Here is a 22,245-nt window from a genome sequence, read left to right as displayed (position 1 = left end):
GCATCTGTTCATACTAATTAATAGATTTCAGGACTCAAAACAAAAGTATTACGTTCCAACATTCCACATCCCAGCCATTATACAATTACTTGAAAACTTCCCTGTCCAACGTGACAACATTGTTATACTTCTAAGCTACAAAGCATAGTCTTGCATCTCATCTTTCCATTTATTCTGCTCTGTAACACTATAAATGATACTGGCTGTTTAATAAACCCAGTAATTGATAGGAAGGGTACTTCCTTGGCACACCAACGCTTCAGTGAGACCTTTTAAAAAATAAAAAATGAAAACCCAAGGCCTGAATTATGTCAATACAACTATACGTCTTCATTACCTGGAGCTGTTTCTTAACACGTTCATTTTTCTGTGTTTCTGTTACCCGTTCCTCCTCACTCCTGTGATTCATGACACCATCAGAAGACAGTTCTGCACTGGCTTCAGCATTGTTTTCATCATGTTCATCGTGTTCATTCTCTGTTGGAGGAATAACTGGTGGGGGAGGAGGCGGAGGAGGAGCAGACATCACAGATTTCAGTTCTTCTTTGGTCTTTTCTAAGTCCTCCTGGGCTGCAAAAGCCTAAATACAGTAAACAAGACTTAGCATTATTTAAATTGATTTAAACTAGTTTAAAATTCACAAGAACCAATTGTGAAATCTCTCCTCCCAGGAGAGATGCCCCAGTTCCTTCATCAGCACAGAACTAAGTACAGTACCCCAAGTGTGGCCCCAGTAGAGCTGAGAATTTTGCTATAAATTGTAGACTAGTGACATTTCACGTGCCTTTGTTCTAATTCTGATCCATCTTTTCACCTCCAATCATGACTTTTTATTATTTTATTTACACCTCCCTTTCAATGTGTTTCTTTTCAAGCACAAAGCTTCAGTCTACCACCCCACATAAGAAAGCCATTTTAAATCTCTGATCATATATTTGTGATAAGAATTCCCCCTCTCCAGTCTATGAGTTAAATGTAAGTGCAAAGTGGTTTCATAAAAATAAAAAATTTAAAAAAAAAAGGAGAAAACCCTCTAAAAATAAATAAATAAACAAGGCTTCTCTGAAGCCTGAAGGGAGTAAGAGACCCAATGACATGGAATTCCACAGGTATTTCTGCACTTATCTCCCTTAGTTTCTCTTAAGGTCTGACTTCCCACAAACACGAGTTCATTACTTTGTGCTGCCATTCTGAGGCTTCCTCCTCTTTTTTTTTCTTGGCCTCCTCCAGAAGTGCAATCTTGGCAGTGAATTCAGCAAGTTCTGCTGCCTAAAACAAAAACAAACAAAACAGAAGTTTTAGTTCAACACCACTTCAGCTCTGCAGTGGAAGAGAGCAGAGCCTTTGAAGAGAGTCATTTATCATTCATCACTGCTCTGCTTATTAAAAATAGAAATTTTAAACATGTATCACAGATGGAGAGAATCAGTATTTCTGTCTGATAGGAGACTGTCTGGGATGGGGAATCATCTATCTTCTGCACTTCCAAACTTGCTGAGAAATAAAGACCTGCAGTTACAAATTACCATTTGGCACCGCTTCAGCTTAATACAGCTCTAACAGTCTCAACAAAATCTGATGACTTTAGATGATAATCTCAGTACTGTTAAGATAAATCTTGCCTCAAGCATTGCTGTTTAAAGAGTACCAAGAGCTGTTTTACAGTTGAGAAATATTTTCCTATAAAATTTTCATTCCCTTCTCATTTACCACGTGCAGTTCTTCAATAAGAAATCATCTAGCACAGATTGCAAGAAGATAATGCTCTAAACAGAGAAAAACCTAAGAAGTTTTTTTTTGTTTTGTTTTTTGTTTTTTTTTTTTTTTAAGTCCCACAACAACCTGTAACAAAGCACGGGGTATTTCACATACTTGCTCATCCTACAAAATAGGTGTAACCAAAACTCCAATGTAAATTTCAATAATGACTTTCCATTTGTTTCAATGCAAGATTAAAGGCTCTTACTAGCTGCTCCTGGTTCTTCATTTGATCAGCTGCCTGTTTGGCTAGAGCAGCTTTAGCTTCCTCAGCTGCTCGGCGCTCCTTTTCCAGGCGCTCTGCTTCTTCTTTCGCTCGTTTTCTCTCCTGATCCAGTTCTAGAGCTCTTCTGGTCTGTTCCTCCAGCTCTGCCAAAGGGATAGTTTGCAGCCAATATATCTTTATTTAATTCTTACTCATATGTAACACAGGTAACAGTTACAACAAAGCTTTACAAGACAGCCTAAAGTGAGCCTGACTTAAACCAAGAACTGCCATCACATCCCCTGATGATGCACTCCACATATAGCTTTTTTTTTTAAACACACACTTCGGATATATTTCACTTCACAGCTCGGAGTTGCAGAAAGTTATCAGCTTCCTGATAAAAAACAGATAGATTGATAAACACACACCAATCACTACAGACATGTTTTCACATACATGAAATCATCCTGTTCCAACAAAAAAGCCAAAGACTTTTACTCCATTGAAATGCTTTACAACAGTATTTTAAATGCAGCTGACATTTTAGACATGCACTTCCAGCAAAATGACCTGAGATCCATTGGAGAGGTCAGAAAACAGACTTCCAGAAAGTGCAAGCAGGAAAAACCGAAATCAAGGGGAAGGGATAACAGTCACCTAGCTGCCTGGTTAGGAAAATATTGCAAGCAAAAGGGCAGAACCCTGACATACGGAGCTAAGAGAAAACAATAATCTACCGGTATTGTAATTTCGAGGGCAGAACTGAACAGGAAATTGTTTTTAATGATCAAAATTGGAAGGCCAAAATCAGGGGCACTGCTACTTGGGCAAGTTGTACAACTGCAGCACCCACAAAACTAAATCAAATGCACCAATGTTTAAAAACACTATTTGAACGGACAAAACCTCCCAGTGAAGATGGAGAACACTAAGCTACCACATAATCTACAGAACAGAGGCACCATTTATGTAAACATGAATCCACATCTAAAAGAATGCTAAAAAGGCCAGTAACATGTATTACGTACTACATCAGATAGACTACATTCCCTATGAAAGCCAGAATACAAGAGACTTTGTTCAGAATTGAGAAATGATTTCCCCCTTCCCCTTTTACTTATTTTTAATAGCTTTATATTTATATACTTTCCTTTAGAACAATCTTCTTCAGAGTGCGATGTTAAATTAAAAGAACCATTTCTGTCCTAGTGACTTATGACTGAAGGTATTTCCAAATAAAATGCTTAACAACTTCAACATAGCAAGAGCCTTATTTTATTGGGCACTATTGGAGGCAGAGCTAGAGAAAATGTAGGCATATTTGCACAGCTACAGACTGTGATCATTTTTATCGTGCTTGAAGCCAATGGTTACAAACAGGAGAGAAAATGGAACTTCTATGAATACAAAACAAATCTGAAGTAAAAAAAATAAAGATAGCGACAGGACAAGGGGGAGTGGTTTTAAATTGAGATGGGAGGTTCTGGTTAGATATTAGGAGCAAGTTTTTCCACACAGAGAGTAGTGATGCACTGGAACAGGTTATAGATGCCCCATCCCTGGAGCCAGGCTGGATGTGGCTCTGGGCAGCCTGGCCTGGTGGTTGGCGACCCTGAACACAGCAGGGGGGTTGAAACTAGATGATCATTTTCAACCCAGGCCATTCTATAAGAGGAGAGGGGAAGCAGTGGAGTGACTGCACAGGGTAGCTCAAAATAAAAGCTGTTTACTGACCACACATGGTTTACTTACTAAAACCCATTAAGACTCAAATTTTTAAAGTTCTCAGCACCAACAAGGGAATAGGAAAACAAAGGGATAAGGAACTTCCAAATGAAAAGCTAAATTCAACAAAATCCTGGAGGAATTATTGTAGTCCCCCTACCTCCTCCAGCCTCAGATTTTCAGCACTTCAAACATGTAAAAAATCTGAATTAAACTGTATGCTGTATTATTTCCTTTCTATAAATGCAAATTAAGACTCCTGCTGTATTAGAAATCGTTTTTATATTATGAAAACCCTTACCCACGTACCTCAACTTTCAACTCTGAAAAGAACAGCTCTCCTGAAATTAAAGCATAAATGCCACTATCTTGTCTTGCTATTAAAAGTCAAAAAAGCAAACAACTAAAACACCACAAAGAAAACCAAACACAGACCGTGGAACTGCCATACCCAAATGAACTAAGCAGTGTTATCAGACAGAACAAATCCAGGAGCAGTGAGAGGCTCACCTTTCTGAGCTTTCATTGTTTGTTCCTCAATTTGTCTTAAGCGTTCCATTAATTCTTCCTTTTCACGTTCTATTCTTTCCTTTTCCTTTTCTGCAATCTCCCTTTTCTTCTTCTCATTTTCAAGCTGCGCCCTGAAAATAATAAAAGGCTTTTTTTTGTTGTTGTTCTTTTAAACATTAAGCAGACTAAATTCTACTCTGGATTCCGGTAGCACTTGTTTTCAGTTTACTCGAGTAATAAAGAAATACTTAATTTTCAATGTTTTAAACTCATACTCAAACATAGTAACTGAATTTCTCCATTTCAAAATATAGTGCTTAAGAGGAAATTATGAACAGAACCAATCAGCAACCTTGGTTATGGTCCAACCAGGTAAAGCTAAGATTATAGCTGCATTTCACACGACTGCTGTTCCAGGATAGTCACTGTGCTTTTTGAATACACAAAAGGTAAGTTGTTATATTATTTGCCAAACTTGCTTTCGCGGTTCACGTGTAGTATAAAAATCCCTAAGAATCACGCAACAGAAACTTTAAATGTTTCACAAAAAACTTAATGAGAAACAACGGTAGAGCTACTATTACTATGCAGAAAGTTCCAAAGGGATACGGCTTCCTATTAAAACAGGTGAACCATGCCAGTGAACAAACCGGCTCACCTATTACAGAAAGAAAAGCAAAAGCCCTACAGAATGCTAGGATGTTTGATATTCTATGACTTAGTATCCCGAAAAGGACAGAAGAATTTTCCTTCTGTTTCATGAAAGTTTGTTAATTACCTTTCCAATTGTTTCTGATGTTTCTCCTCTCTAGCTTGGGCCTTCATCTGTTGCACTTCAATTGTATCAGGTTTCCGCCTCCTCATGTACAATTCATGATTTCCCATACACAGTGCCAAAATACGCTTGTTAATTCTCAGACGAGGTGCATAAAAAACAAAATCCTAGAAAAATATGCACATCCATTAGTCGAAAAACTCAACTATGACGAGTCAAAGTATTACTGCACTTGCACATTTGTTACATTTAAATTTACAAGTGTCTTTATACTCTTCCTCCAAAATCCAGTTACCATAAGGAGCCTGTAAGATAAATGCAAAACCCCATCTGCACTCCTCTATGTAGAGGTTCGCTATTTTATTCAAAACTATTTAAACTTCTAAAAGTAGCGCTATTTTCTATGCTTCAATGCAAGTTAACTTTGTGTGTTGCCCCATAGAGCCTGATGGAAGTTGCTACTGCAATCCAAGCGAAAAATAGAAAGATGTAGGAGCGCAGGGAATTCAGCATGCTACAGAGCAGCTTTTCAATTCATCACAAGACATTAGCTGGCTTATAGGAAGAAAAAAACAAAAACACAGAAATCTTACATGCCACCAAGAAGGAAGAGAGTGAAAATAAAAGCACCACACTTCAAAACTTATATTTCTTTTTGATTACTGAATATTCTACCAATATAAAAAAAGGCATAAAAGTACTTGCTTATGTTATAGTACCACAGCAGGTTCCTTCAAGCTTGAAACCCTCCACATAAAAAGGCATACTATTCTACAGACAACTTACAGGGGCCTTTTTGTCAATTGGCTTTATGACAAACTTCTTGTCATTGAAAGAGATGTTTCTTATTTCACTCCAAGGAAAACCAATCTTGGGTGTCAGCCTTCAAAGAGAAAAAGTTCTCATTAAAAGAAGAAAAAGAAAGGCATTAGAAAGACATTAATGTCCACTGACACACAAGCCTTCTTCTCATCCTGTTTCTACTGCCCCAATTAAATTACTTTTACAAAATCTACCAAGACAACAGCTTAAGCATATTTTAGTTGATAATTTCACATACTCATTTGATGAGTTTGTAATAGTAAGTTTCATATTCCTATAGCACTGCAACAGAAGAAATTCAGAAATTTCAGCATTGACACATTCTACTACCATTAAATACATGCTGAATATATGCCAAATACCATCGTTCTTTATCAGCCACTGGTAATCCTCTCTTCAGAGAAATGGACAACTATTTCAATGGGGATATAATTTTAGAAAAGCTGGACATTCCAAAGACTGAAATTAGATCAGCCCTCAGTAACACTGTACTTCAGTTCAACTCAGCTGTAAGATACATCTTATTATATCTCCAAAGTTCACCCAGAATTTCATCCACCTGCATTTTAAGTAGAATTAAGTTGAGGAGCAGTTACAATGCTTTGGACCAACTGCAAACTTTTAACACTGAAAAGAAACACAGTTCTTAAATTGTTAAATATAAATATTTGACTTCATCAGCACAAAAAGTTCTCTGAGTTTATGTTAATTCAAAGGTTTAAAAGGTTTAAGTATTTGATTGCTATCTGAATTAAAATACCAAAAAAAGGTTGACTGTCAGTGTATTGCACTGAATATTTTCATCATCTTTCAGGAGTTATGTTGCCATCTAATGGCAATTAAGGCTCACAGAATTTTGTTAAAGAGTATATACATCCAAGCATGAAATTTCAGTTCAGATGACAGCTCTTATCTGGTGTTTGACACATTTTGTTTCAAATCACTGTGAAAGTACTGTTAAGACCAGATACCACTAACAGAAGTGTCTGAAAAGAAACAAAGGAATGAGTCCGTTCTTCAGTATTAAGTTCCATATATTTCAGCTCTACCCCATCCAAGAAGGCAGAATGTAATCTCTATCAGAACAGATCCATCTATTTTCCTTGATGTCTAGAAGGTTTCATTTTTAGATACCAAAGCTCTTCCTATTCTAAGAGCTCTATTCATAACTACAATTCATGCAAACTTCTCAAACACAATGTTCAGCTTCTCAATGTCTTTTTCACCCTGACTTGAGGGAGTGAAAAGCACAGGAAAAAAAAATATAAAAATGTTCTTGCTACAAATATCCACACTTAGCAAAGTCAATTTACGTTTACACAGATCAGAAGATCTTTGATACCCCATTTTGCTAAATGTTATTTAAAAAAGCCTGTTTTTGTATAATCTCAGGTAAGATCTCATAAGACAAAACTGTAAAAATGAGCATTAACCACTTACTTATCATCATGTTCATAAATATTCAGACCCAACGCATCAACTCCTAACCACAACTCAGTTCCTTTTTTATTCTTTATTTCAAAATAGTTGACTCCATACATTTCCAAATCTTGTGCTATCTTAAGGTATTCCATCATAGAATCTTCCCTGATAAAAAGAACAGAAAAAAAGTGTAAATGCATAGTACAGACAAGACAGAAAATATAAGAACAGGGGAAAGAACAGGGGATCTACAGAGTAACTTATTAGTGAGAAATTTAGTTAGGAATCAAACATCTTTTGGAAACTCACACGTACACTGATTTAAATACTTGTAGCATTTTACACCCTAACACTCAAACCCAGTTAAATCTCTGCACTTTGTCTTTTCAGTCTGAGGAGTAGAGAAATTTTTAGAGGCATGAAACCGCAACCAAAGGCAGTTGACGGCCTTACCAGAAATCACGTAGGCAGCCAACAATACAACAGTAAATTCAACTCTCATCCAAACTTCCATGGAAGTTTCTGATAAGTGCTTACACCAGCCAGAGCAGAAGAAAAGTTTCCAAGCAAAAATGCCACCACCCAAAACACACCTTGATAATAGTAAGAAATACCCCTTATAGGCCTCGGAACATTTTCTATGTAATTACCTTAACATTCCCCTGTGCTCTTCATGCCAGTTTTGTATTCGCTCTTCCCATTGTTCTTTTGTCAGTTTGTGCTGTTCTAACACACTGTGGATAGAAATTGTTATTAAATTACACTGGTTATCACATCATCTCTTAAACTTATTTTTAAACCTTGTGGCACAACACATGCTTGAAGAAATTTAAACATTACTTCCTATATACTGCTCATCTTTTCACCCAAACACACCAGTTCTGTATTTCAAAACATATATACACATTTAAAACAAATACTGTGGATTCACTTTTTTCGTAGTATTCTATAAAGTTTGTATTATAATACAAGTCACACCGTGGCATATGGCGACCTTCAGTAAGGCCATAAACACAACGTTCAGAACGCCCCAAAACACACAATAAATCCACAATATTCTGACCAGTAAATGCAGCTCTATATTAAGAAGAACTGCAAACCCTCTCACCTTTTTCCTTGAGTTTTAAAAAGCCAACCTGCTTCCTGCAGCAACTATTTTTGACATTACATTCTTTTGAAGTATTTTTATTAAGTACTTGATAGTTTTCTAGGAAATCTCTGGTTACAGGAGGCAAAATAGGAGTAACTGTGCTACAATGAAAACAAAAGGTACATGCCCACTCAGCACAAACTGACACAACTCATTGAAAATGTGCTGGGAAAGCATCTGACCATACATTTACTGAAAAGGAGCATCTGAAGTATTTGAATCTGTGTGTACACGAGCACTCCAGCGTTCCACAGGCTGTCAACAACTGAGCAAAGACAAAGATCTGTGCACTATTATATTCAGTTATGAGTTGTACTGATTCTTAGTCTCCTTGCCTTCTACATAGATCCAGAAGAATAATTCCTAAGAATTCACTGCAATAAGAAGGAAGTAAGCAGCCAACACTTACCTGAGGCTTTTTAAAACCTGAAACACTGACAGAAATATTTTTTAAAACATCTATCACAGTTTAAAATGCTTTTTTTTACTAGCCAGGAGATTCTCGCTCTTAGCTAATGAGCTAATTTCTACTTCTCGTTTTTGAATCAGAAAAGACAGTATATGAATTTCAAAAGAAAACTGAAATTATTCCACAGTTCTCATCTCTTTGAAGCTGCACTAAAGTTACATACTTAGTAAGCATCCATTTGTTGACAATACAGTGTCATAGATTTATTTACACTAACAAAACTATCTAGCTCCGCAAATTCCTGTTGTAACTCTTCCCTTATGCCAACGCATGTCAGGTACAGTTTCAGCTGTGAGGAGGAAAGAAAAACAATGCAGAACTATAATGCTGGTGCTTACCTTCCCTAGACACTTACATGAACAACTGACACAAAAACATTCACATAACAATAATGACAAGAATTCATTTTCCAAATTTTCTGTCCAGGTCAGCATTTGTAAGTTAAACACATGGCAGAAAATGTATTTTATAGCTATTTTTCATGAATTTACTACCATTTACTAAAACTTCTTACATAAAAACACCATGAAGAACAAGGGTAAACCTGAATAATTTAAAGAACAAGATTTTAACTCAGCAGAGGCAAACCTCCAGCAACAACAGGTAAGTATGTCTTCTGCAGTACTCTGAAAACGTCACGGGCTAAATCTGTGCAGTGGGTTGAGGATGGGACAAGAAATAGGTCTCTGGAAGCCTACAGTTATGATGCTTTCATATGTAGTCTAAACTGGGATGAGCTCTTGTAAGTTCTACTAGAAAAACGTGCACCATTTTAAAAAAGCTACCATTTTTCACTTACTACTTCCACTCTAAGAAGTCAAGCAATCAAGTTCAAAGAGAGCAAACAATGCAAAAAACACATTTATTTATGATCTGTCTCACCGCTGAGGGAGAAGCCTGTCATTCGCTAGGTAGCCCAGTTTATGTATCTCCTTATTGTAATCTCCGTACTTGGACTGTACAGCATAAGAAGCAAGAAGAACAGCCGTCTCTGGTGGACAATATATCTCATCATTTAAGATGGCTTCTTTGACTTGCAGGAAGAAAAGTCTTTGTGTTATTTCCTGAATTAACTCTTCAGATACATCCTCTGGAAAAAACTTGGCCCTGAATTTAAACTGCAAAGGATTTTCTTTCCTTACATCTTGCTGTGTTACCTAAGGAAAAAAAAAAAGTGAATAAAGAAAACGCAGGAAAAGCACTAAATAATATAATAAATACAATGAACTTGACACTAATGAATGACTTGAGGAAGAAACTAAATAAGTTTAATAAAGATTCTGTAGCAAGAATTACAGCATATTAACTTAGGGGTAAAGCTGAATTATTCTTTTAAAAGAAGTCTTTGAACTACTGAACTAAGCATATGTGCTTCGTTCCTCTGCAAAAATCATGGTTCCATTCATCACATTTTTGTAAAGCTTATGGACAAACCTTATCACAATTTCCCCGAAGAGATCAGATGTGATCAGCTTATAAGTATTAAACAGCTGTCTAGTCAATAATCTATACACAAACAGATCTTCTGTTCATTTTCTATTTCATTTGAGCTCAGCTTTCAGCACTTATAATGACAGGCAAAAATAAAAGAAAATATCATTTTAACATCAAATACTACAGTGATTGTTAAAAGGTAAACTCTAAATAAATTTCATACATCCCAATTCCACATGCACTTCATTTCATATTTAATTTCATTTGCACAAGTAGTCCTTTTACAGCTTTACTTCAAAGGAAATCATATTTCTGTTTGCTTGACTAGTAGAAAGTATCAAAAATAGTACGACTTCTGCTGCAACCATTCTCATGAATTTCTCACTTAGTTCAACAAGGCCAAACACAAGGTCCTGCACCTGGGTCGGGCAATGCCAAACACAGATACAGGTTGGTAAAGAATGGTTGAGAGCAGCCCCGAGGAGAAGGATTTGGGGGTGTCAGTTGATGAAAGACTCAAGTTAAGTCAGCAATGTGTGCTTGCAGCCCAGAAAACCAACCGTACCCTGGGTTGCATCACAAGAACTGTGACCAGCAGGTGAGGGAGATGATTCTGCCCCTCTGCTCTTATAAGACCTCACCTGGAGGTACTGTTTTGGGCCTCCACCACAAGGACATGGAGTTGATGGAGCTGGTCCAGAAGAGGGCCACAAGGATATTAATGACTTTCTATGATAAGTCATTCAGGAAGCTCAAGGTAAACAGAGTGTGAAAGGGAGTACGGGGACAACATGGATGTCAACTGTACCCTGGGCATCATCCAAAGCAGCATGGACAGCAGGGATGCGAGAGTCTTCTGAACACTGCATTTCATCATTTAAAGCAAACAAGAAGCTGCTACTTGACTAAATTTGATAAATCTCACCTACAACATCAAAGCAGCAAGTCTTATAAAAGTATATTTAAAACTATATATTTGCTTAAGTGTCGGGAAATTATTACCTTTTTATTTAGCTTCAGCCATGTTGAGTAGCCTTTGCTGTCCACGTACTGCAGCCCAAAAAACCAAACTTCACGAAGACCAACAGTTTTTACCACCTAATGAAAAATGATCCACAGTTAACAATGATTAATTAGTGCAACAGGAATTTTATGGTTGTTGCCTTGTATAAGCCGCTTTTTTCACATGGGCAACAGAAGTAAAATATGTTCAAAATAAATGCCTTGTAGCCAAGGAACGGCTCCAGTGTGCAACTTAATGCATGTATCAAACTCAGCCCCTGAGAAATACAAAGCTGCAAACAGGATGCTGATCTTTGAAATGGCGTTACCTGCAGATCAACCACCAAGCAAGTCTACTTCAACCAAAGACAAGCAATGAAACTATATCGCTGAATAATACCTCTGGACAAGTATGATGTACTGAGTATGAATCACCTCCATTAGGTATTTCCAAGATCTTTTAGAAGATGATGATAAAAGAGTAAGAACGATCTGGCTGATAAACCAAACAGGGATTGGCGATGCAGTTTCTGATTTAGGCAAAGGCTATTAAAGAAAGAAAACTGTCCTTGAATAAAGGAATTGCATTACATTCTCAGGCAGGACTAAGCTGGCAAGCTGGTTTACTGAAGGCTGTTTTATGGAAACATTCAGACACACGTGAAGTAAAAAGAATTTTACACATAGACCCTCCTCCACCTTGAAGAAGGTACTATCAGGTGGTTAAATTAAAACTTGGAAAATCAGAAAGTGTCACAAGACTTCTGTGTAAATTTTTTCTGATCCCTTGCACATGTGTACAGTTGTTTGCATCAATGTAAGTGTAGCTTTTAATTCTCTTTGTCTACCCTTCTACTTTCAGGATCCAACAAAGCACAGAATTGACAACATGGATCCAATATGACTCTTTAAATGTACAATTATTTTCTCTGAAGTCCCTACATTTCTATGCTTTATCTTCCTACTTTGGAACATCAGACAAGATGAGAACAAGTTTATATTAATGCTACTGTCTTGAGTTATATGTGGTGTCCCAACACAGAAAATTAAAGACCTGCTGCCCCCTCTGGCACAGGCTGCCTGTACAGTACTTATCAAACTTCTTCAGCAGACAACTCTGAAAATGCCCTTTGCTTTGTAGCTTCACAAATGAAGCCTTTGTAGCTGACCAGCACTGTGAGTTGCAACAGAAGTCACCAAGAACCTCAGATGCTCAATACTGCCCATAAAGCAAAAAGAGCCAAGTGCATACGCTCTCATAAAAACATGCCACTCTCACCTACTACGTACTGCCCTTCAGTAGAGAAGGGCCCTGCACCTCACTCAAATATATACTGTTTCTCTACTACAATACAAGGTTACACGTGCTCATAAATCAATACCGAACTCAGATTACATATTAGTTTGTTCTATTTTAGACAAAAATAATGAAAAAAATACAGTCTATCACTGCCATCTCAGCTCAAATAAACACTTCTGAAAGTTTGTATCAGGATAACGCAGGCACTTACACACTGTAGTAGAGTGATATATAAAAATAAGCACACAATAGGAAACTTCAGAATTTGATTTATAGTTCTGATTCAAAAGATGTACTGGATAGCCTAAGGCAACTTTTCATCACATCCATGAAACAGATTTATCCACCATTAAAGCACTAAGTTTTGGCAATTAACAGGTAATAAAAACCTGCTGGAGACAGATCTGTTCTTTGGCAAATCTAAACATGCACAAGAGGACAAACTAGCAGGAAATGCAGTTAGTCAACTTCTGAAAGACTGTAAGGGAAGCTTCTGAGATTCCTGAAAAGGAGATCTGGGGTTTAACTTGAGATGAAGGAAACAATACCCCCAACTCTTCCTGAACTGAAACTAGAGCAAAGCAGTTCTGATGCTTAGTGCCAATGCCTCATTGGAAAAGAACAAATACCAAACCATCACACTGTGGAAACACATCTACCACAGCACTCCTGTTCTAGGAAGGAATCACAGATAAACAATTGGTTGAGAGAAAGAGGATGGACCTTCTCTTGCTCATACTGACCACTGACAAGATGGACTAAAGGACTATGATTAAAAGTAGGAGTCTGAAAGAGTAGCAGTTATTATAAAACAGGCTTGTGCAATAAACAAGAACTTCAGTACGTTTCAAAGCAGAAAAGAAAAAGCCATCAGAACACCAAATTCTTGTCTGCTAGAAGATAAACACAAAACAGAACGGGAAACAACAACTCCAGGAAACAGTATCTACAAATTTGAAAGAACCACTGACTGCTGGTTTGACAACACAGTTCAGCTCATGACACCACTCTGTGTAATCCACGCTAAATTTAAGATCAGACTGAAAAGATTTCTCTCAACACAAAATGATTCTAGCTGGTTTTGTCTGACTTAAAGCTTTTCAACTTAAATTTGCACAAGTCAGCCATAAGAGGTATAAGCCACACAGAGAGGTAAGGAACAAAGTTGTAGAGAACATGAAATGCGTCTGAAAGGAAGAAGAATTCACAGCTGTATCTTTGTTTCCTGCTTGCAAAAACCCAATTTGGAAGAAACTGATTACCTGTGTATAAGATATTACACAGCAGAATGTCACCGCACCCAGCACTGCATGGCAGAAGATATAGTAAAGGCTGGCAAAAGAAAAGCAATAGCCTTGGGCTTTTGTGTCACAGGATATCATACTTCTTATTTGATGGTAGTATTGGCTAGACAAAAAGCAAAACAGCTGGCCATGCATCCGTTCCCCTCTCTTCAAGGCTTTCAGAGAGACAAGACTCGTCTGCTGAACCTGAAGATGTACTGCTACTGAAAGTAGTTAATGGGGGGAGAGTTGTGTTAAAGTGTGTCACATCTGCTTCTAACAGAAGTGACAAATTTATTTGATTATAAAGTAAAAGGCTGTGTTAAAAACAAAGAAATTCTCAACTTGCAAACTGAGACATTCAATTGGCACAGTGAAAACCTCTACAAATGTCACTTTCTCTAAAACCATACAATGACAAGGTTAGAAAGGACCTACAAGAGCATCCAGTCCAACCGTCCTCCTACCACTATTGCTACCACAAGCCACTAAACCATATCTTGGAGCTCCTTGTCCAGATGCCTCTTGAACACTGCCAGAGACAGAGACTCCACCACCTCCCTGGGCAGCCATTCCAGTGCCTGACCACTCTCTGAGAGAAAAAGCTCTTTCTTATGTCTAATCTAAACCTTCTCTGGTACAGCTTGTGGCCATTTCCTTGGGTCCTGTTTGTTGATCAGGAGAAGAGGCCAAGCCCCTCCTCATCACAACCTCCCTTCAGGCAGTTGTAGAGTGCAGTGAGATCTCCCCTGATCCTCCTCTTCTGCAGACTGAAAACGCTCAGCTCTACATGATCAAAGTATCTACAGTGAAGTGGACAGAAGCAACAGTCCTACTAAAACAATATTTTAATACAGTTGCACTGTTTTTGAAGAATACTTTGGAATGCTTCTTCATTTTTTTTTAACTGAACGCACGTTTACATTAAAACACACAACTTTATACAGGAGAACAGCACTGCTATATCAAACTCCGCTTTAATGTCCACAATGTCACATGTTTGTTTACATACACAGGCATATATATACACATAGAAACACAAATAAGTTACCTGATCAAAGAGCTGCTTGCCTGTTGTATTGGGTTGGATGGCAAATTCCAGCTCCGCATCCATCGTGGTTACTCTGACGTTGATCTACAGGAAACAATGAAAGTTTTAAATCACACTGTAGTGATGCAATACTTCCATATACAGAGATTACCTTGCAAGCCTACAGTAAGTAAATTCAACACTGTAAATAGTCTTGTACAGAACGCAATAGACAAAAATCTTTTCTTTTACATAAAAGCATACCATGCATAATATTCCATGCTAGGTTTGAAGATCAAACCATGGAACAAAGTTCATGTGCCACCTTAATGAGAAAGCTGACATGAGTACTAAACTCTTGAGCATTAAGCTATAGGGAACTATCTTCTGGTAGACTTCTCAGATACCTGCTACAGAAAAAGTTCAAGTCACCAATCATCACTTCACGGTATTGGTACTTGACAGGACAAAAATCCAAGCAACATCCTGTCCTGCCATTTCTAAGATTCAGAGACTCTGTGTTTTTATACAGAGCTAGAGCCCAAAGTGAACCAATAGACTTTTCATCATTGGAAAAAAGAATTGCACAAGTCAGCTCTATGTACACTGATCCCATTTAATTTACTACAGGACAGAAAACCCACTGGCACTCCACGAGCTTTTTCCTCATGACTCCCAACAGGTGTAGTTTCTATCTGCCCCAAAGGAAGCAGTCAAATGTTCCAGGTGGTATCCAGAAACCTACACACCTTACCAGGTCCTATTCAGGTGGTACACACAGGAGTGAGAATTTTCATGTAACAGAAATAAGTACCAAATACACAGTGCTGTCTTCTCACAGCTAGAAGAGTCCTCCACCCTACTGCTATTAGATTTTATTTATGCTCAGAGAAGAGTAAAAAGTATTAAAGCTCAAATTTACATTGCTATAAATGCAGGAAAAAAAAATGTAAAACTTATTTAAGGTACACAGATATATTCTTATTTCTCTCTCTTCTATAAAATATGGAACTGGAATAAATTAGGACCTGTATTACAGGTTCTGATGCTACTTGATCTATGTCTGTGTAAACCACTTCTATTCCCTATCTCCCTAATTTTGCCACCAGGTGGAATACTTTGAGAAGCAAGTCTGGAAGAGCCTCGGTCAGACAGAACACAGAGAACAGACCTATGATGGGAAACAGAAAAGTGGACAATAACTTGGCCCCTACATAACAGTTTAAGGTTGTTCACCCCTATCCCTAGTGTCAAGGTAAACAACCCTGGACATGAGCTAGAAGACAAGAGCAGCAGGAGTCAGAGGACCTCTAGGTTATAGACCTACAAACAAGGAAGATAGCAGGGGGTTACAAACTTTTTGTGCGCAAATACTGATAAAGAACAAGAGTTGAAGGCTTTGAAGAAAAGACGGTAAATTTTTATAGGAAAAAAAATAGAGGGAGGTGTTTGTGAGCAAAGAACAAGAGGTGTTTTTGTATGTCCTGATCCTCCTCACAAAAGGAAACTGCTTTAAGAAAAAGTGGTTTTATTCAACTTCAGGAAGCAAGCCTGCTTTAGCACAGCTAGCAGTAAGTTAAAGGGCTAAAATGTAACTTTATTAAATGCCAAAGCACTCTTATGTAACAACAGCACTGCCAAAACAAGAAGTGCTACAGAAGATTTAGAAAGCTCAGAATGTTAAACCAACTGCAGCATAATTTGTGAAGTTACAACAGGGACTTCTTACATAAATACCCTTATGTTTAAAAAGTCCTTCTAGAAATAGAAAAGCTACGGCCTGAGAGTCTGCATCCCTTACAGATGCTGAAATAAACAGTAAAGTAATAGATGCCATATTAACACTCCTTTGGGCAAACTTAGATTTTGGCATACAACTATGGACCCTCTGTAGTTTTATATACTTTGTGAGGATGCCACTCTGTAACCTAACCCAGAAACTCCCCAGGTGCTTTTTGCAGTCCATGCAAGTTTGCCCAAGGAAGCTTTTTTTAATGTTTAACAAGTTGTGTTGTCTTAACGTATATTTGATGTCACAATTCAACAGTTTATTTCATTTACTACTGACCTACTAAAGTCCATGCGGTCATGGGTAGGAAATACTTAAAAATGCAACAGGAGGCTTCACAACTGGGTAGCCCTGACCAACGAGGATTTACAAAGTCTGCGTGTTGACAGACTGCTCCCTGTTTATAAACCAGGCCGAGGCACAACTGAGATACAGCCGGGCAATGACCGGCAGCACTGAGACCTGTAATGCAGCACGTGGACACAGGAAAACACTGACTGCAGTACACAGAGTACAGAGAGCCCTGATGATGCCAATGCTCAATCCATGCAGCTAGGCAGAGTTTTAATGCAAAGGGTTTAAGACATCTCTTCTGCTCCTGGTTCAGATATATAAATACACTAATCTTCATCCAGGGAGGTTATGGCAAGAAGTGTATTCCTGAGCTGTAAAGAGTGGTATTTGAAGATAAATAACTAAATCCATCCCCCAACACACAGGCAAGATAAGAACGTGGTTAGTTTGCCTCTTTCTGGCAGAGTATCACACTGAATATACTACCTCAATGTACTTCCAGGTTAATTTACATTAACCAAGCATCTAGACAAGCACTGTCTGTATTTAAATGACAGAGAAGATAAAAGGGGAGGTTAATGAGTTACTTGGAAGTACTTTAAAAAATTCCGAAGAGGAAATACTGATGGTGTAGTGTTTTCTTCAGCTGGATGCTTCTAGAAACAAAGATGCAGCAGGAATGTATAAAAAAAACCAGTTAAGATTATCATACCATAAAGTGCACTGCACATTTCTATTGCAAAGGTCCACCTAAGAGCATTAAATCAATGTTTAGACCACCAAGACTTATCTCACAGCTTCTCAAGCCACTAGCTTGGCTCATTTGCCCGCAGTTAGCAAAGGAAACAAATGGACAGGGAAAGAAGGAGAGCTGCTGCTGTCCTTCAGCCACTGTTTGCTGCAATGAGCTGCGAGTGCTTCAGGTATCATCAGGAAGCCTGAAGCCAAGCTGGCGCCAATATAGAGTAGGAAAACTGTTTGAAATCATGTGAAAAATGGTACAGTGGTTCTGTTGTTTTAATGAACACAATGCACGTTATTCTTGAGTAATAGCCATAGAAATAGCCCAATCCTCATCTATAATCAAAATGCATATAGCAGAAGTTGTTTCTTCAGACGAGTTCAGTCAGCTACTGTATCTTCTTTGCTTCAAATAGTATAGTTGTTATGGATGAGCAATACATCAGTCCCACTGCTTTATGCAATACATAAACACACAAAAAAATCAAAAAGGTCCTAAAAAATGACATAGATTGTCTATTTCTGCTGCAAAAATAAATCACGTGTCAAACCATAACTAATGTTCTGAATATCTAAAGATCGCTCTGCAAAATAAACCCACCTTTTATCAGTGTTATTACAATATAAACCATTCAATTCAACCACTTCACATAAATTAACTTCATCCTGCAAATACTGATTCTAATTTTAAATACCCATATTACTCCAAAATGCGATAGCTGCTGCTCCTAGATACACAACAGCATAAAATGCCACAGCCCCAAAGAACTGCTTTTAATCTTCTAACACGTAGCCCTGTGACAGCCTGGTATAATCTTTCCCTTTCATGCCTTGAAGTCTTGCACAGAAATGCTGCAAACTATCAGGAAAAAACAAAACCAACAGCCGATAATTTTAACTCCTCTTACACCTTATAAACGCAACTAAAATTTCAGTCAATTAAACCTAATCTTCTTAGCCTATGAAATGATTAACACTTACGTAACTAATGGTGTCTAATTTTAGACTCCACGTTCCTATTTTTGGTGAAGAGCTGAGAGAGCGGCACGGAGCTGAGAAACATTTTGTATCTGTTCCTTTAGGAATGAAACACTGCAAGTAAGATTCAACAGATGCTCTGTTCTTCCCTGGGCAGAGAAATGAGCACATTGCAAATAGCCCAACCAAGCAGAGCAGCCCCAATTTTGATTACAGTAACAAAGACCTAATTAAACACAAGTCAGCAATTTCTTTTTTTTTCCCAGAAGGATCACTACAACTAAATGCAACTTAATTGTGCACTGACAGGCAGAACTGAGAATATTAATGTCTCCAAAGTACTTATTTTAAAAGTAGAGATGCTGAGCAAGCTCCTTGAAAACCAGAGAGCTGCTTTGTTCCAAATACACACCAAGTACATAAACAGACGTTTCTACAGAAGCAACTGAACAAGAAAATGTTTTAACAGTGGCTATTTTTCACATACATGTTGCCTTGATATCTCACAACAATGCATTAAAGTCACTTATGCCCTTTTCAAAACACTACTTGGCACACCAGCCACTTAACCCAGTAGCCTCTGAGAGAAAATCCCACTCACATAAGAACAATGACCTTTATTACCACGTATAAGAAGATCATTCCCAGTGCCACGAACCTCACTACAGACAGAGGCTAAACTTCCAGGAAAAATAGCTGAGTTTTAAAGCAAAATTCTTCCATGGTAAAATACTTCACTGGTCCTCATTTGTTTAATTTTGTTTGGAATATTACATAAACTTTCTACATAAAAGCAAGAAAAAATCCTGCAATTATTTCCATTGATCTTCCTGTAATCAAGCGCTCAGTGATCTACACTGATCTTCAGCTTCATTATTTGTTACATGTAACATCAAAATAAAATTCATTCTAAAACACAGGGAGAATCTGCTTAGAGTTACATGCACAGATTCACTTACAAGCACACTGGATTTTCCCAACAACCATCATTGGGATCAATACCACAGTGCCTGAGGGGAAAAAGAATCTCAACAGGTCAACTTTCAGTGGCTGCTTCACAGTAGCCCATCATTTGCCCAGGGAGGTGGTGGAGTCTCCTTCTCTGGAGATATTCAAGGCCCAACTGGACGCCGACCTGTGTGACGTGGTGTAGGGAACCTGCTTTGGCAGGGGGGTTGGACTCGATGATCTCTAGAGGTCCCTTCCAACCACTACAATTCTGTGATTCTGTGATTTAGCAAGCTACTAGAGCAAAATCTGAGGTTTGACTTCTACAGGTCAAGATATTTCATCTGTGGCACGTGTGCTACTACTACACTATCTGATCACAAGGTACAACTGCTGCAAGATGAGGTTTTCAGGAAAAAATTTGTATGACATTTTTCCAGAAAAGTTATCAATTTCATTTCATTTCTTAATGATTCTTTTCACTTGGTGAGATCTCAGATGTGCCTACAAGATCAGTAGGAGAGGGCCGACATCTGAAAAGTCTTACATAAAGTCCTCCATAAACAAGTATATGTATGTGTTCTCTCACCTTTGGCCAATGAAACATCAGTAAAATCACTGAATCACAGATGTCAGAATGGATCTCTGCAGATCCTTCAGGCCAACCCCCTCTTAATGGAGGTTACCTACAGCAGTTGCACAGGAAAGAGTCCAGGTGGGTTTTGAGCATCTCCGGAGAAGGAAACTCCACAACCTCTCTGGGCAGCCTGTTCCAGCACCATCCTCAAAGCAAACAAGTTCTTCCGCATGTTCATATGGAGCTTCCTCTATTCCACTTTGTGCCCATTACTCCTTGATCTGACATCACTCACTGCTGGAAAGAGCCTAGCCCCATCCACCCAACCCCCACCTGTCAGACATTTAAAGCTCTAATAAAATCCCCTCTTCCCCAGACTGAACAGAACAAGGTCTCTCGGCCTTTCCTCATAAGGGAGATGCCCCTCTTTATCATCTTTGTGCCCCTCCACTGAACTCTCTCCAGAAGTTCCCTGTCTGTCATGAACTGAGGAGTCCAAAACCAAACACAGTATTTGAGATGTGGCCTCACCAGGGCAGAGCAGAGGAGAAGGATCACCTCCCTCAACCTGTTGGCCACGTTCTTTTCAATGCGCCCCAGGAAACCATTTGCCTTCTTGGCCACAAGGACACACTGCTGGCTCATGGCCAGTCTGTTGTCCACCAGGACACCCAGGTCCTTCTCCACAGAGAATTAACACTCCAAAAAACTGAAAATTTTGTTAAATTTTAGATGAATAAGAGAAAAGCAACTTACTGGTTTCGGCATTTTGCTTGTTTTCTGTCGTCCGCTTCAGTCTTCTATAATTTTTTTGCTCCTTTCTGTCAAAAACAAATGTAAAAAGGGCTGTTTTAAAACCACGGCAACATCAACATTACGAGAAGAAAAATTTGCTCAAGAAACTTCAAAGCTGCAATTTAAACTGCCAATGCCAGCCAGATTTGAAACTGCATGCAAACAAAGCAAAAGCCAACGTGTCCTTTAAGCATCACAACTGCTACTTGTGTATAAAAGCATCCACTTCTCTCAGGTAAGAAATGATACACTCATATTTCCCAAATGAAGATACACACAAGTAGACCATTATGGTATAAAATAACAATAAAAATTAAGCAAAGCAGGTTTTTATTTCATTTTTGTAAGGAGGCTGTAAGTAATGTCTAAATGGCTACGAAATTATTTACTGTTGTGCTCAACAAGTTCAAAATGGTCTTTGTGCCTTGCAAAAAAACCCCACAATTGCTTGTATAATGTGGTTGTCAGGTCACACTCTGTCTTGATTCTGTTCATCCCAACCTAGAAGGATTAAGTGGCAGTCACCTTCCTGCTCATTTCTAAAGTACTGACTCCTTTGAACCAGCCCTGCAGCCGCTCTGCAAAGAGAACCAAAGGTAGCACTGCCTTCAACTACACTATTTGAATGCACAGTTTGACACAATTTTAAAATACTTAAGCAAACTTCTCAGAATTACATCTTCCCTGCTTTTATTTCTTACTGAAAGAGCTTTGGGGGGAGGAGGAGCGTGGGAATGATGTAAGATAAGAAATGATGATTCTACGAGGTTTCCTGGGTCCATACAACGCTGTCCTCTGATAAAACGCAATAGAACACACTCATAACACAGAAGAGGTTGCTCTCTCTCCTCCCTGCTTTCTCCAAGCACCCCCCAGAACATAAGAAGTAGAACAAGCTTTAGCCGTAACTTCTGCTATCAGCAGGAAGGATTCCAAGCTGCAGCAACCCCCACGCTCACCTTCTTGCCAGCAAAAGCTCAGCCCTAGAGTTAAGCTCAGAAAACCGACCGTTTCAAAGCTACCTTAGAATCTCATCCACCATTTTAGAAGCGCACCGACTCAACAGCACTGAAACAAATGTTAAGTGGCACGACTGCTTTCATGTGCCTGTATTTGCATTGAAAAGAAGAGGTGTGGTAGGACTACTGCTATTATTCAAGTTCAGGCTCCAGAAAACAAATGAGCACACATGGCACAAGGCTGGGCCGTGTGACCAACTGATCTCTTTCTGAAGC

The 22,245-nt window shown here is 38.5% G+C and overlaps 1 protein-coding gene across 4 annotated transcripts in view; it reads right to left on the bottom strand.

The window, feature by feature from the left end:
- Positions 1-22,245, bottom strand: part of RDX (radixin) — a 31,047-nt gene that overhangs the window by 2,975 nt on the left and 5,827 nt on the right. For all 4 annotated transcript variants that reach the window (XM_085536419.1, XM_085536420.1, XM_015852198.3 and 1 more), the window contains 12 exons: positions 20,972-21,036; positions 14,910-14,993; positions 11,276-11,371; positions 9,722-9,996; positions 7,871-7,954; positions 7,239-7,385; positions 5,763-5,859; positions 4,980-5,143; positions 4,202-4,332; positions 1,967-2,127; positions 1,177-1,269; positions 338-580 (listed from right to left, as the gene is read on the bottom strand). In XM_085536419.1, coding sequence (XP_085392545.1) covers positions 338-580; positions 1,177-1,269; positions 1,967-2,127; positions 4,202-4,332; positions 4,980-5,143; positions 5,763-5,859; positions 7,239-7,385; positions 7,871-7,954; positions 9,722-9,996; positions 11,276-11,371; positions 14,910-14,993; positions 20,972-20,983 — 1,587 coding nt within the window. In that variant the 5' untranslated portion in view covers positions 20,984-21,036. The remainder of the gene's footprint in view (positions 1-337; positions 581-1,176; positions 1,270-1,966; positions 2,128-4,201; positions 4,333-4,979; positions 5,144-5,762; positions 5,860-7,238; positions 7,386-7,870; positions 7,955-9,721; positions 9,997-11,275; positions 11,372-14,909; positions 14,994-20,971; positions 21,037-22,245) is intronic.

The sequence above is a fragment of the Coturnix japonica genome, chromosome 1 (assembly GCF_054131305.1).
Source record: "Coturnix japonica strain WE chromosome 1, WE-NBRP24, whole genome shotgun sequence".
NCBI lineage: Eukaryota > Metazoa > Chordata > Aves > Galliformes > Phasianidae > Coturnix > Coturnix japonica.
The sequence above is the reverse complement of the archived record's forward strand: the minus strand, read 5'-3'. Positions and strand labels throughout refer to the sequence as shown.